The sequence below is a fragment of the Centruroides vittatus genome, unplaced genomic scaffold (genome assembly GCF_030686945.1).
Source record: "Centruroides vittatus isolate TY-2023 unplaced genomic scaffold, ASM3068694v2 contig_216, whole genome shotgun sequence".
Taxonomy (NCBI): domain Eukaryota; kingdom Metazoa; phylum Arthropoda; class Arachnida; order Scorpiones; family Buthidae; genus Centruroides; species Centruroides vittatus.
Genome location: NW_027121347.1, coordinates 297,876 through 310,265, shown reverse-complemented (window position 1 = coordinate 310,265; position 12,390 = coordinate 297,876). Strand labels below are relative to the sequence as shown.

The following is a 12,390-nucleotide window of genomic DNA, read 5'->3' as shown; positions in this document are numbered from 1 at the left end:
TTACTTATATCTCACACCGTAATTAAGATATTTGTTTTCCTTTCGCTATATTTAGAGATGATTTTGCTCTTCACCTACCATATTTAGAGAACATTTTGATTTACTCCTCGTCAAATTAAGAGGCTATTTACCATTTAAGGCATAATTTTACCATTTAAATATAAATATAAATGCATTTTTTGCGGTAAATCTATGAATTTTAAATGCACTTTTACAATTTATAAAAGTGAATGACACATACACATATTGCAACAATAAACATTGCATTTTCTAACACTGAACACATTATTTTAAATTTCAAAGAACTTGAATTGAAAAAAACTGTTGCATAATAAAATATTGAACTTTTAATGCGACATAATACATATTTTATGTACACTCTTCATTTTTAATGCTTATATTGTTGAAAGTATGCAATCGGTTTCGATCTAAATCAAGTTATGCTTCTTCCTTTTATAAAAAACAAATCTATTTGTGATAACGTAACACTTAAAATAAGATATTGCATTATATTATCGACTAAACCTTTACAGAACCGCGTTGTTAGCAACAAAACCCTTACAAAAACGCCATACACGTAACCAAGCCTTTACAAAATTATCCTACACGTAATCAAACGTCACTACAGGTTAACAACTTTTACTAGACCTCACAATTAGCGATGAAACTTGCACAGAACTTCGCTTATAAAACCATTTGATTCTGTAAAAGAAAATAAATTCTCTATTAACCTTATAATAGAAACATATACACATTTTACAGGTATTTGTTTTCCTCTATGGCTTGTTAATAGTTCTATACTTGGAAAGAAACAAAGCTCACCCCTATTTGCGGGGTCATGGTAGGTAGGAATGTCGTCACAATAGAAGGAAAAATTGTTATCTAATTATTACTTTTGTTTCTTGCGTGACCAAGGACAAAAAAAAACGACAATTTAAATTAAAAACTACAGTAAAAAATTCCGTAGGAAAATTTTTATGTAATGAACATGGAGCGTTATCGTAAGAAATATGGGTTCGTTTGGTTTGGTGGTAAAGCAACAAATAGAGATCTGCCAATGGGGCGCCTCTCAGGAGACTTTCTATGTGAAACTTGCCTGTATTTATGCGTTAGATACGTGAAGAAAACCAGGAAAATCAAGTGACTATCCGGTTGGTGAGCGGAACACGCGACCAATTACCAAAATTCAGTAATTTCACCCATTCGACCACTGGTGGGCTTGAAAGCCCAAACCTAAAAACACAATAGTTTTAGACCTGGGTGAGATCGGACTTTTTAACACATCCGCAGTCGTTCTAAGTACATTCGAGGCCCTAACGGCAAGATCACGGCCACGTACGAATGTACCCATGTGTTAATGAAGCCCTGCCCACATCCTTACACAGGTATTTGACACGCAAATGCTCTAACGGTCTAACACATGTAAAGATATGCGTTTAGATCAACACAAGAGTTAAATGAGATCCGAACCTATGTGTTTTGTTCTGAACAATTTCAAATCAGTCTTTTGGGCCTACAAGTACCTGAACCCACATTATTAAAGAATCTGCAATTCTGAATGCACTAATTTTTGAAAGAAACACGACAACGGAACACAAAAGAATCCTCCAATTTAATGGCGACGATTTTAAAGTGCTAAATCATGGTGAAAATATTATTTTTTCTGCTAAACAATTATTTAGCAGGAAGAAAACATTGCGAAATTTTTTTCAAATGATCGAAACAATACAATATTGTTTTCTATCAAGCTTAATCAGGAAGAATGTAATAGTGTAGGCCTATGTAACGTACAATATCACTATGTTTATACACGGTTTATATAGGCTACTTATAAACGCTTATGTTCAAGATGCAATCTGTTATATTTACATTTATGCACGACCAGCAAAAACATCCCCAGTAATGGAGTGATTAAATTATACAATGCAATTTGCATCATATGGAGAACATTTTGTGAAGCCTGAAGGCTAGTTATGCTGTAAATCGCGCAGCCTAATAGCATGGTAGATAGTGATAAGGTAGGATTGATGGAATAAGGCACACCCCTATAAAGTAAGGCTTTCGCGTATTTATTAGAATGCATAACTGTTAAATTTTTAAGTAATTAATAATACGTCTTAATTATTCATTCAATGAATATTAAAATAATAATAATAATAATAATAATAATAATAGTTAAATTATTTGCATAAATCGAAATCTCCACCACGTGTTCAAACTAACCGCCATTCCGACCACGTGTCTGAAAAATATCACTAGCGCCCCCTTAGTTACGGAGTAGGCAAATTATATTTTTAATTAATTACGCAATAAACGCGTTTATTAATTAATCACAGTTTAATTTTTAAATTTATAATTAAAATTAAAATATTTTTATAATTATGTATTATTTTATTCGAAAAAAAAGAATCAAAAATTTGAAAAATTTCTAAATAATGTTTTTAATCTTCGGATTTATATAATGCCATTCATTATTTCTACTGTATTTTATATTTTATAATTAAATGTGTTATTATTTTTTAAAAAAAAATATATTTTTTTTTATATATTTAAAAACTGTAATAAAATTCCGAAAACTGATTATGGCGATTGAATACGGGTTCTCTTTAGATTACGTTGCATTGATGAAATATGACAACGCCAGGGGAGAGCATTCTGGGTAGACTTTCTATGGGAAACTGGCCCATATTTAGGTGTTACTAAACTGAAAAAAAACACGGAAAACTCCATGCGGCTAGCGCATTGGCCAGGCACGAACTCACAAGTACAGGCGTTCAGTGGTTTTATCCATTCGGCGGGCGCTTTCTATGAAAAACTGTCCCCTATTATGGTGTTATACACGTGAAAAAACCCGAGAAAATTCCACGTGTTCAGGTCGTTGAGGTGCTGTCAGTGGTTTATCCACTGATGGGTATCCGGATCCTTCTTGTAGAAGCGTGATAACGTTTCAAAATGGAGAACGGGAACCTAATTATATATTACGAGCTTCATATCCCGAAAAAAATTCAGAAAATGTTCGAAATTGCGATTGTTAGAGGCTGTCCAATAAATTAAATCCGCATGTTTCTTGAAGTTTTTACTCCCCCTCCCCCATTGACCCAGTTTGTCCAAGTTCCCGCAACTCCCTTACCCCTTTGGACCTCCAACAACACTCGACGCGTCAAAATCTTTATCACTTCAGGCATAATAAAATGTATAAACTGTAAAATTTAAAGAAATAAAACGAACGTCCAATAATTAAAGTTCAACCCCTCCCCTTTGTCATAACCCCCTCCCTTATGGACAGCACCTTATTTAGTACCAGCGCCGTAACTAGCCTTTTATGCGCCCGGTGCAAGCTTCTGTAACTACGCCTCAAAACTTGGTCCAGGTCATTTCTGCGCCTCATAGTGTCTGCGGCCATAGTCCTGGCCGAAGGCCTATGGTACTCAGCTTAACTCGTGTCTATTCTTTAGCTGCGTGGACTATACGTGAATATAAAATTGAGCGTGCTTTTAATGATGTCACGTGGAAATTAGATTGTAACTCGAGAGGTTCTAAACAAGCAAAATCGTTATTTTATCTTGAACAATATTTATTTAATATTGTACAGGGTTGGTATAATTAAACTTATCCTATTCAGATCACTCTAGATCCTATTCTGCTCATCGGATTTTGATGAAACTTGGTATATACCATATATAAACCTTGGGGAAGAGATTTCTATAATAAAAAATACAACCGCAAATGGCTCTTTTCACGAAATCCTTATTTAAAGTAGGCAGACCTACTAAAAAAGACTGCATTCAAAGTAGTTTTGTTTGAAAATTCACTCCTGAAGTCCCTAAAAGATGCTATACCGCGAGTGAATACTACTCGGGTGGATCCAAGGGATGCGGAGGGTGCATACACACTCCCTACAATCCTAAAATTCTAAGCATAAAAGAGTTTTCCATAGTATAACTACTGTACAAAGCGTATCGATATTGACATGGGGCGCAACCACTAAATGAAATTCCTAGAGCCGCCCTGCTACCGTGAATTCCTTTAACAACAAGTCATTCCTGCCTTACAGAAAGTGTAAGATAGGAATGACTTGCAGAGAATGTTTACACAGCACTGTCTTAATGCAAGAAGCAGCAGCTCCACACATTGCTTTGGGCTAACATTGGAGAGGATGGTGTAATATCCAGAGCTTTTCAGAATACCTGGCCTCCTTGTTGACTGCACTTCAATCATTGTAATTTTTGGTTTGAGAATTCCTAATAGGTCGTGTTTATAGAGGAAGGATTAGGATTCTGTCTGAATTGAAAGCCGGCATTTACATGCCATGTTGCTGAAATTCCTGGAGACTTTCTTTGTGTTACCATTGAACATGATGTTTTGCTCACCTTTCCTATAAAAGTTTAACAGATTAATGTACTGTTGTATGTGTAATAGATATTATTCATAATATATTGTATATTTTATTATAACTTCAGTATACAGTATGTATAATATAATTTAGGTGGTTTTTATTTTTGAAATAAAATAAATTCTGCAAGATTAGATCTGCAAGCCTGAAAATGGTAGAAAGGAGTTTCTTGGAAGATGTAAACCTCTTTAGTTTCCTAATATTGGGATAATATTTGACAGTTATGTTCTTAAAAGTGTTTCGCTTTCATCGCTGAAGAGCCCCGACAGAGCCTGCAATCTCTCAGAAAGAAATAATTTAAAATGAACTTTTATTTATGAAAAACTGAACAAGACTAGTTTTATACCTTCTCACAGACACAATCAGGTATTAATATCCAAATATCCTTGGCTACTTCAGTTTATTACAATCTAAAATTATGCTTTAAAAGGAAAACATGTAGTTGATCTTGCTTGGATCCATGCTTTGCACCCTAATAGAATATTTACTATTTCATATCCCGCATGCTTTCCAGTACACTTCAGCACCTCACAACTAACTTATCTAATGCCGTGGATTCTTTTTCTCCTTCAACAGTAACTGTAGAAGTGGTATAAAAGGGTTAATAGAAAGAAAAGTCCACACTAAGGTCTATCTTAAACTCACCTTCCGTCCCTCTAATTGTATTTTTTCTTGTTAACACGGCAAGAAGTATATAGTAGACATAAATTGCATATTGATTAACTGTAAACAGGTCTCTTCCTTCTGTACTTTTACAAACTTCAAATTGTACAACTTCTCTTCAGAGATATCACCAGTAATAAGAAATACATGGCATTCCATTTCAAACTAACTTTTATTCAATGAATGATACAGACCTTCCTGGACAACAAATGGAGAAGTCAACTGTGTTATCCCCAGTCAAAAATGAAAAATCTGGCATTTCACGAACCCTATTTTTGATAAGGCTCATCACACACAAAGATCTGGTACTTTATATCTTTATTCTTTCAATTTGTAAAACAGGTAGACTGTCGGGAGGCCAGAATCGTCAGAAATATGCACCACCATGGAAATATATTAAATATACAATTTCTTTAAGAAAAGAATAACAAGGAATCCTTCCCTCTGGTAGTTTTTCCACAATTTCTCATACCATCTGTTCATATCATAGTCAAGCTCACCTTGTTTGTTTACTCCATTTTTCCTAGCATGCGCAAGCATTCGCCTTGTCACAGCATAACTGAAGGCTGGTCTTAGCTGAGTTAAAAGCCAATTGTTTTGCAAAACTGATGTCCATTGTAAATCCTTGATGCACATCCTTTCACAGTCACTGAAACACAATCGACACTAGTAGAGTTGGCAATCCTTTATAGGCTCTTCCTTGTCTATTTTGTGTAAAGGTGGTATATTGCATGCTTTGTTACATCAATTAATTTAGCATCAGCAGTGAGTCTTAACTGCTGTGCTGCCTTTGGTAATGTCATATCGCTTAATTTTTTTGCCGACTTCAGTCCCCGAGGCCTAATTAATAAAGCTTAAACTAATACAGTGCAACTATGCATTACAGTAGACCCCCCTATAACATGGTAAATACGTTCCGTGTTATAGGGGGGGTCTACTGTACTGCATAATTTTCTCTGAGTGATTGGCTATAAAGTTATTTGTTTGTGAAACAGTTTCACTATTTCTTTAAGATGTGTGAAATGTTATTAGAAAGTTCACTGTTATTTATGTGGGTGGACATGTAAAAAACATTGTCTGAATACCAAAAGCTACAGTAAATTATAATTATGTTGTGCTTGTATACATTGTATTATCCAAATTAACTGTTTTAGTTGTGATGTTGCTTAGAAAGTCTTGCAGTTGAAAGAGAGAGGAGAAAGAAAGTCCGAGGCAAAAACAGATGCCCAAATGAAAAGAACTGTGGTTCCTATAAGCCTGTTTCAGCAGACCTTCATGCACTTCTAGTGCTAAAACAGTATAATTAAGTATAACACGAACAAATTGCACAGGATTTCAAGTTACCATTGTCAATGTTGAAAGATATTGTTGCAAAATTCCTGTAAAGAGAACATATAGCACAAGGAAAAATCAACTGGTTCATTATTAGAACTGATTCAAGTGCTTAAGACAAATTGTAGCAAAAACTTGAGATAACCCGTATCTCAAATAAAGAAAATATGTTGCTACGAGATTTTGAAAGCAGTACTTATGGCACGTAAAGACCCTACGAGACTTTTATCAAGACCACAATTTTTATAAATGATGAAAGAATTCAAGATGGTGAGGTCTAAAAGATGGCAGAACATCTTTACATAACATTTTCTTGTTCGTTTCCTTGCAATTGAGTCTGATAGGGTCTTTACATGCAAAACCATTATTAACAACAAGCAAAAGGAATAGCAAAACCAAACAATCTTTCCGTCAGCTGATTTGTGTTTAGAGAGTTAAGGATGAGTAGACTGATGTGTTAGACTGACCAGCAAATAACCCAGACATGTCACCAAGAGAGAATTGGTGGGATATATTAAAAATGCTGTTATAAACATAACCCTTTAAATGAATTGTGTCAAATGTTACAACAGGAATGCAATATCACAAATGACAGGACTAAAAGCTTGTTTCTAACATGACAGACCGGATTCACAAACCCACAAAAGCAGTGGTATTAAATAATGGCTAAACATATTTTGATGTATTTATTTCTGGTGTACAACAATTCAAGCTAATTTTTTTGCTATACTAGTTTAATTAGAACTTTAACATAGTTTTTTATAACACAATAAAGCAATTAAAACTCAAATATTAAACTTTTCTCATTGAAAACTGTTTTAATTTATTACAAAGTATGACCAAATTACCAATGTGAAATTATAACATTATTTCACATTGGTAATTTTTGCTTCTTTGGTGTGGTAAGCCTAGAACCCGACGTGTGCCCAGCGCCGTAACTAGCCTTTTATGCGCCCGGTGTGAGCATCTGTAACTATGCCCCAAAACTTGGTCCAGGTCATTTCTGCGCCCTGTGCCTGGGCACCGCCCTAGTTACGGTACTGCGTGTGCCATTAAAAATAGCTCCATTTTCAGAGCATGCATGCCACAGTTTATTATCCCAGCTTTATAGTATATTATTCATGATCAAAGTGAGAAGGGTTGTGTCCTTAAATTGTAAGCACTTAGTGAATAGAATTGTTTTTAACTAATTTATTAAACTGCAAAGGTAATTATAAACCACATTTACAAGACTTTATGATAATTATGATTTTATTTACAAAATATGTAATCTAGTGGCCTATAGGATGAACTTGTATGTTTGTCCTCTATACTGCAAATCATTATGTTATCATAATTCATATAAAAATACTTAGATCTTTCAAATTTGCATAAAATTTTTTAAAATTGGGACAAGGATACAAAAATAATTGACAATAAAATATATTAAATATATTCCTGTGTATGAAATATTTAAAACATGGTACTGAAATGAATACAATGAACGATTTGTGTCCAAATTACTAACAGCTAAAGAAAAGGGAAAACGATGAAAAACTTTTATAGTCTCTTACTTTATGTACACATTTATAGGCAGACCCGCCGTAAGTGGGCATGCGAGGCGCGCACCGCACGTGGGCAGCGAATTGGTATTGCTGGCAAGCTCAGCATAGGTAGTCGTAGTTAAACAGGGGCGGCATAATCGGTATTCCACACGGGCACTCAAACAGCTAGCAGCGCTGCTTTTTATAGGAAGATGTGCGACGAGTGATAGAAGAGATAGATCACTAACAGTCAAATCTAGAACTACCACAGTATATAAAGACACTGAACACATCTCACACACTTTTCTAGCAGCTAGCCTTAATTAAAACAAATGTTTTTAAACAGAAGAAATATGTACAAGTAGAATAAAATGGAAGAATTCTGAAGTTGGAAGACATCATACTCCTTAAAGTTATATATAATTCAAAAATATGTAAGTGTGAAACAACTAAATGTTTATTTTCCATACAGGATCACTACTGGACTTGCAATTCCTTTAGGTTTTTATCCGGTACAGGAATAGCCTCCAACTCTAGTAAGGTGTAAATAGCATGAAGAAATGAGAAAATCTTATTCTTAATTATAGTGTAGATGGCATGTCAATTAGCCATCTTTATTTTTTAAATCACTAAACAATCCGAGACACTAAGAAAGTAACGAATGGACTTTTAATTTTAAACCGAAAAAGATAATCCCCGTTTTGTTCGTGTTTCTTATAAAACTTTAACAGATTACTATATTACTGAATGTAAAATAGATATTATTCACAATACACTATCTACTTTATTATGATTCGTGCAAATATATACTGTAATTTACATGCTTTTTTAATTTTATATATATATATATCAGCTCTTACTCCACTCTCATTTAGGTACTTTCAGCTCTCCAACACCTCATAACTAAGTTAAGAACATAGGGTATTTTATTCTCTTAAAATTAAGGTCTAAAAGCAGTATAAAAGGAATACCAAAGTCTTTCAACCTTACAATATGGCAGAAGTAAACAGCACTATACTAGGATTCATAGACTTATTCTGTGAAAACAACTTTGGATTAATACAGATGAATAGTAAAAATGGTATTAATAATATATCTGTGGAGGTGGCCGTATTGTTTTGTCAGAGATTACCGTATCCACAGCCTGTCCATTGGTTGCCGCATCTATGAACTTATTGCTAAATGTTACACTATATAATACATCATGGTTCACAATGTGCTTTCATGCATGCTGGAATGCAACCATTCTTGACATGTATCTACTGTTAATTAAAAGAGAACTTTACACCAACCTTCCATACTATAATGCAATTTACTACTTCAACCCATTCATTGTAAACTTATCGTATCATGCTACTGCACCTAATCTGTACAACAGAATCATCAGACTAGCCTACAGAAATTCCTCCGGCTGTGTAATATTCTCCGACTTGCCATGTGTATTAAACACATTGATTATATAGTAACTAAATGTAACAGGTCTCTTCCTTCTGTACTTTTAAATACCCCAAGACATAGCTTGTAATGTTCTACTCACACTTACGAATAATGGAGTGAAAGTATAACTCCAAACCTTCTAAACAAATCTCCAGTAGCTTATTACTTTGGTAACGACTAATTTAAAAATACAATGTTTACGTTCGACCTAAAGAAGATCCAGTCGAAGGATAGAAAACGTTAGTTCTTATCGAGGTAATAAGCTACCGGAGAATTGTTTAGGAAGTTTTACAAAGATTTGGAGCTATACTCCGAGTTCCTACTCAAATTTTTGTTTTAAAATCAATGACTTTCCCTGACCCTCACTAATGATATGGAACTTTGACAAAATAAAACAGAATTTGACTTACTACGCATGTATGCTATTGTTCCTAATTAACAGTGATATATTTTTTATAATTCCCAAGTTATTAAAGCCTAAAACAAAATGAAGATGAATGAAGTAGGTCTTTTTCCCGATAAAGCAGAGTTTGAGCAAGTAGAGGTGAAATACTTAGAAAAATAAAGCCTTTTATGTGCCTTGTCTATTGCTGGACTGTTAACCCCATACCTGTGACTATGGTTTATCATACATGGTAAACATGTTGAGAGAAGTAGAGGGCTACCTTCCTATATGGTTCATCTTTCATCAATGAAACCATAAACCTCATTTATCTAACACTGGTGAATGAATTTAAAACAGTGTAAGATTGAGAACAGAACAGATAACAATCTCACTCTTTCACCAACTGGACTAAGATATTCAGCAATGTTATTTACATTGGTGTTTTTTACTTTGCTTTTTTGGTGTGGTGGGCCATAACCCAATGTGTGCCATTAAAAATTATTCTATACACTTCTCAGAGCATGAATGCCATAAGTTATCTATGCTTGAAAGCATAACTTGTGATGAGAATAAGCAGTAGCGCCGCTAGCTGTTTGAGCGCCCGTGTGCAATACCGATTATGCCGCCCCTGTTTAACTACGACTACCTACGCCGAGCTTGCCAGCAATACCAATCTGCCGCCCGCGTGCGGTGCATGCCTTGCACGCCTGCTTATGGCAGGCCTGAGAATAAGGTAGATAGTCTAAATTCTACTTGTCCCTACATTAACTACATTTAACGAAAATTTATGGAGGTGACAATCTTATTTATAAAATATGTATTCTCGTAGCACAGAGGATGAAATTGTGTATCCATCCTCTACACAACAAAAATTTAAGGAATTATAATTCATATAAAAATACTTAGATCTTTAAAATTCACAGAAAATTTTCCAGATGGGAACAAGGATAAAAAGACCTTTGATATAGTAAAATGCATTAAAAATCTTCCTTTGTATGAAATATCTCAAAACATGGTATTACACACAGAGCAACACCACACTGCCGACACCACCATTTAGATTGTTTCCGAATATGATTTGCAGAACAAACAATACACCTACGATAAACGTGACCCGCAGATTGAGAAATGTAAGAATGAAAATGTTTTCCTACTAGTCTCAGTGATATATCACGTTTCACAGATTTACCAGTTTTTATTTTCTTACAAGTTCTTCTTAAATGATGATCTATTAGGTCCTCGATTAACTCTAGTCTGAATTTCAGATGACGTATATTGTGACCACATTTTTTATAAATGATGAAAGAATTCAAGATGGCGATGTCTAAAAGATGGCGGAACATCTTTATGTAACATTTTGTAGTTTTTTTCTTTGCAAGGGAATAGTTTGCGATCTGTTGATCAGAAAGATCAACTCCTCCCATTCCACTATTGTAATCAAAAATAACTTTCGGTTTGGTGACCAGATGTTTAGAATTATTACTACTAGTTTTCATACTGTCGTCGTGAACGGTCGACAGCATATATACTTCCCTTTTACTCACCCATTTTAAAGCCATTAGTTTTTTCCGATAATATGCAGCTACCGCGTCCTTTCGAAGCATCAATTTCTTCGGCATACCTTTCCTGTTGCATCTAACGGTTCCTATGGCATCGGTTTTCTTTTCCACCAAGACATCGAACAATTTAGGTGATGCGTAAAAACTATCAACATATAATCTGTGTCCCTGGTTCAGCAAGCTATCCATCAGGGTCAGCACTATTTGAGCAGGCTTACCGAAGTATTTGAGGTCGATATCGTGTATCTTGTCGGGAATGTCAGTTTTATCGCCGGAATATATCATTAAATTGCATACGTATCCGGTAGACGATTCGCATAACTTGTACAACTTTATCCCCAGCCTATTCCTCTTTCTCGGTATGTAAACCTTCCATTTAAATTGCCCTTTCCACAGCAACAAGCTCTCGTCGATAGATACGTCCCTCTCCGGGGTGTAAGTCGACTGCCACCTTTCCGAAAGAATGTCTAAAACCGGTTTTATCTGAAATAGGTCATAATTTGAATTTGATTGGAATCTCTGCTGTTTTTTATTGAAACGAAGAAATGCCATCAATAGATTAAATCTGTTGCGATTCATTACTTCATTGAAAAAAGGAGTTTCGATAATTTTACTCCTACTGAAGTACATATGAAATGACGGTTTGACGACGATACCCTGAAGTATAATTAATGCAAGTAGTACTCTTATTTCGTCTGGATTTGTATCCGTCCAGCTTTTTTCCGTTCTCTTTCGCTGTAACTTAATATGTCTGTTTGCGTACTTATTTGTTTCATTCACTATTAATTCTACTAATTCTTGTGGGAAGAAATGATCGAATATATCTTTGGGTGTAGGGTTTTCGCCAAAATCTTTATGTATTATGCCTTGATTATGAGCAGGAAATGGCTCTCTTGGTCCTGCTGTATCCACCCAATCATCTTCGCTGTCTTCATCATCATCGTAATCAACACCATCATCATCATCATCTTCTTCATCTTCACTGTCATCACTATATGATGATGGACAACTCCACGAACTCTCGCTGTCTGATGGATCTATAAATTCAGATTTCCGTTTTTTGTTGTCATGTGTCGAAGGTTCATTCTCTTCATCCAT

General features: G+C 34.9%; 1 protein-coding gene across 1 annotated transcript; it reads right to left on the bottom strand.

Moving 5' to 3' along the window:
• Nucleotides 1-10,710: 10,710 nt before the first annotated feature.
• On the bottom strand, nt 10,711-12,390 carry LOC136970760 (piggyBac transposable element-derived protein 4-like). Its single transcript, XM_067265210.1, has one exon. The coding sequence runs from the start codon at nt 12,388-12,390 to the stop codon at nt 10,711-10,713; it is 1,680 nt and encodes a 559-aa protein (XP_067121311.1).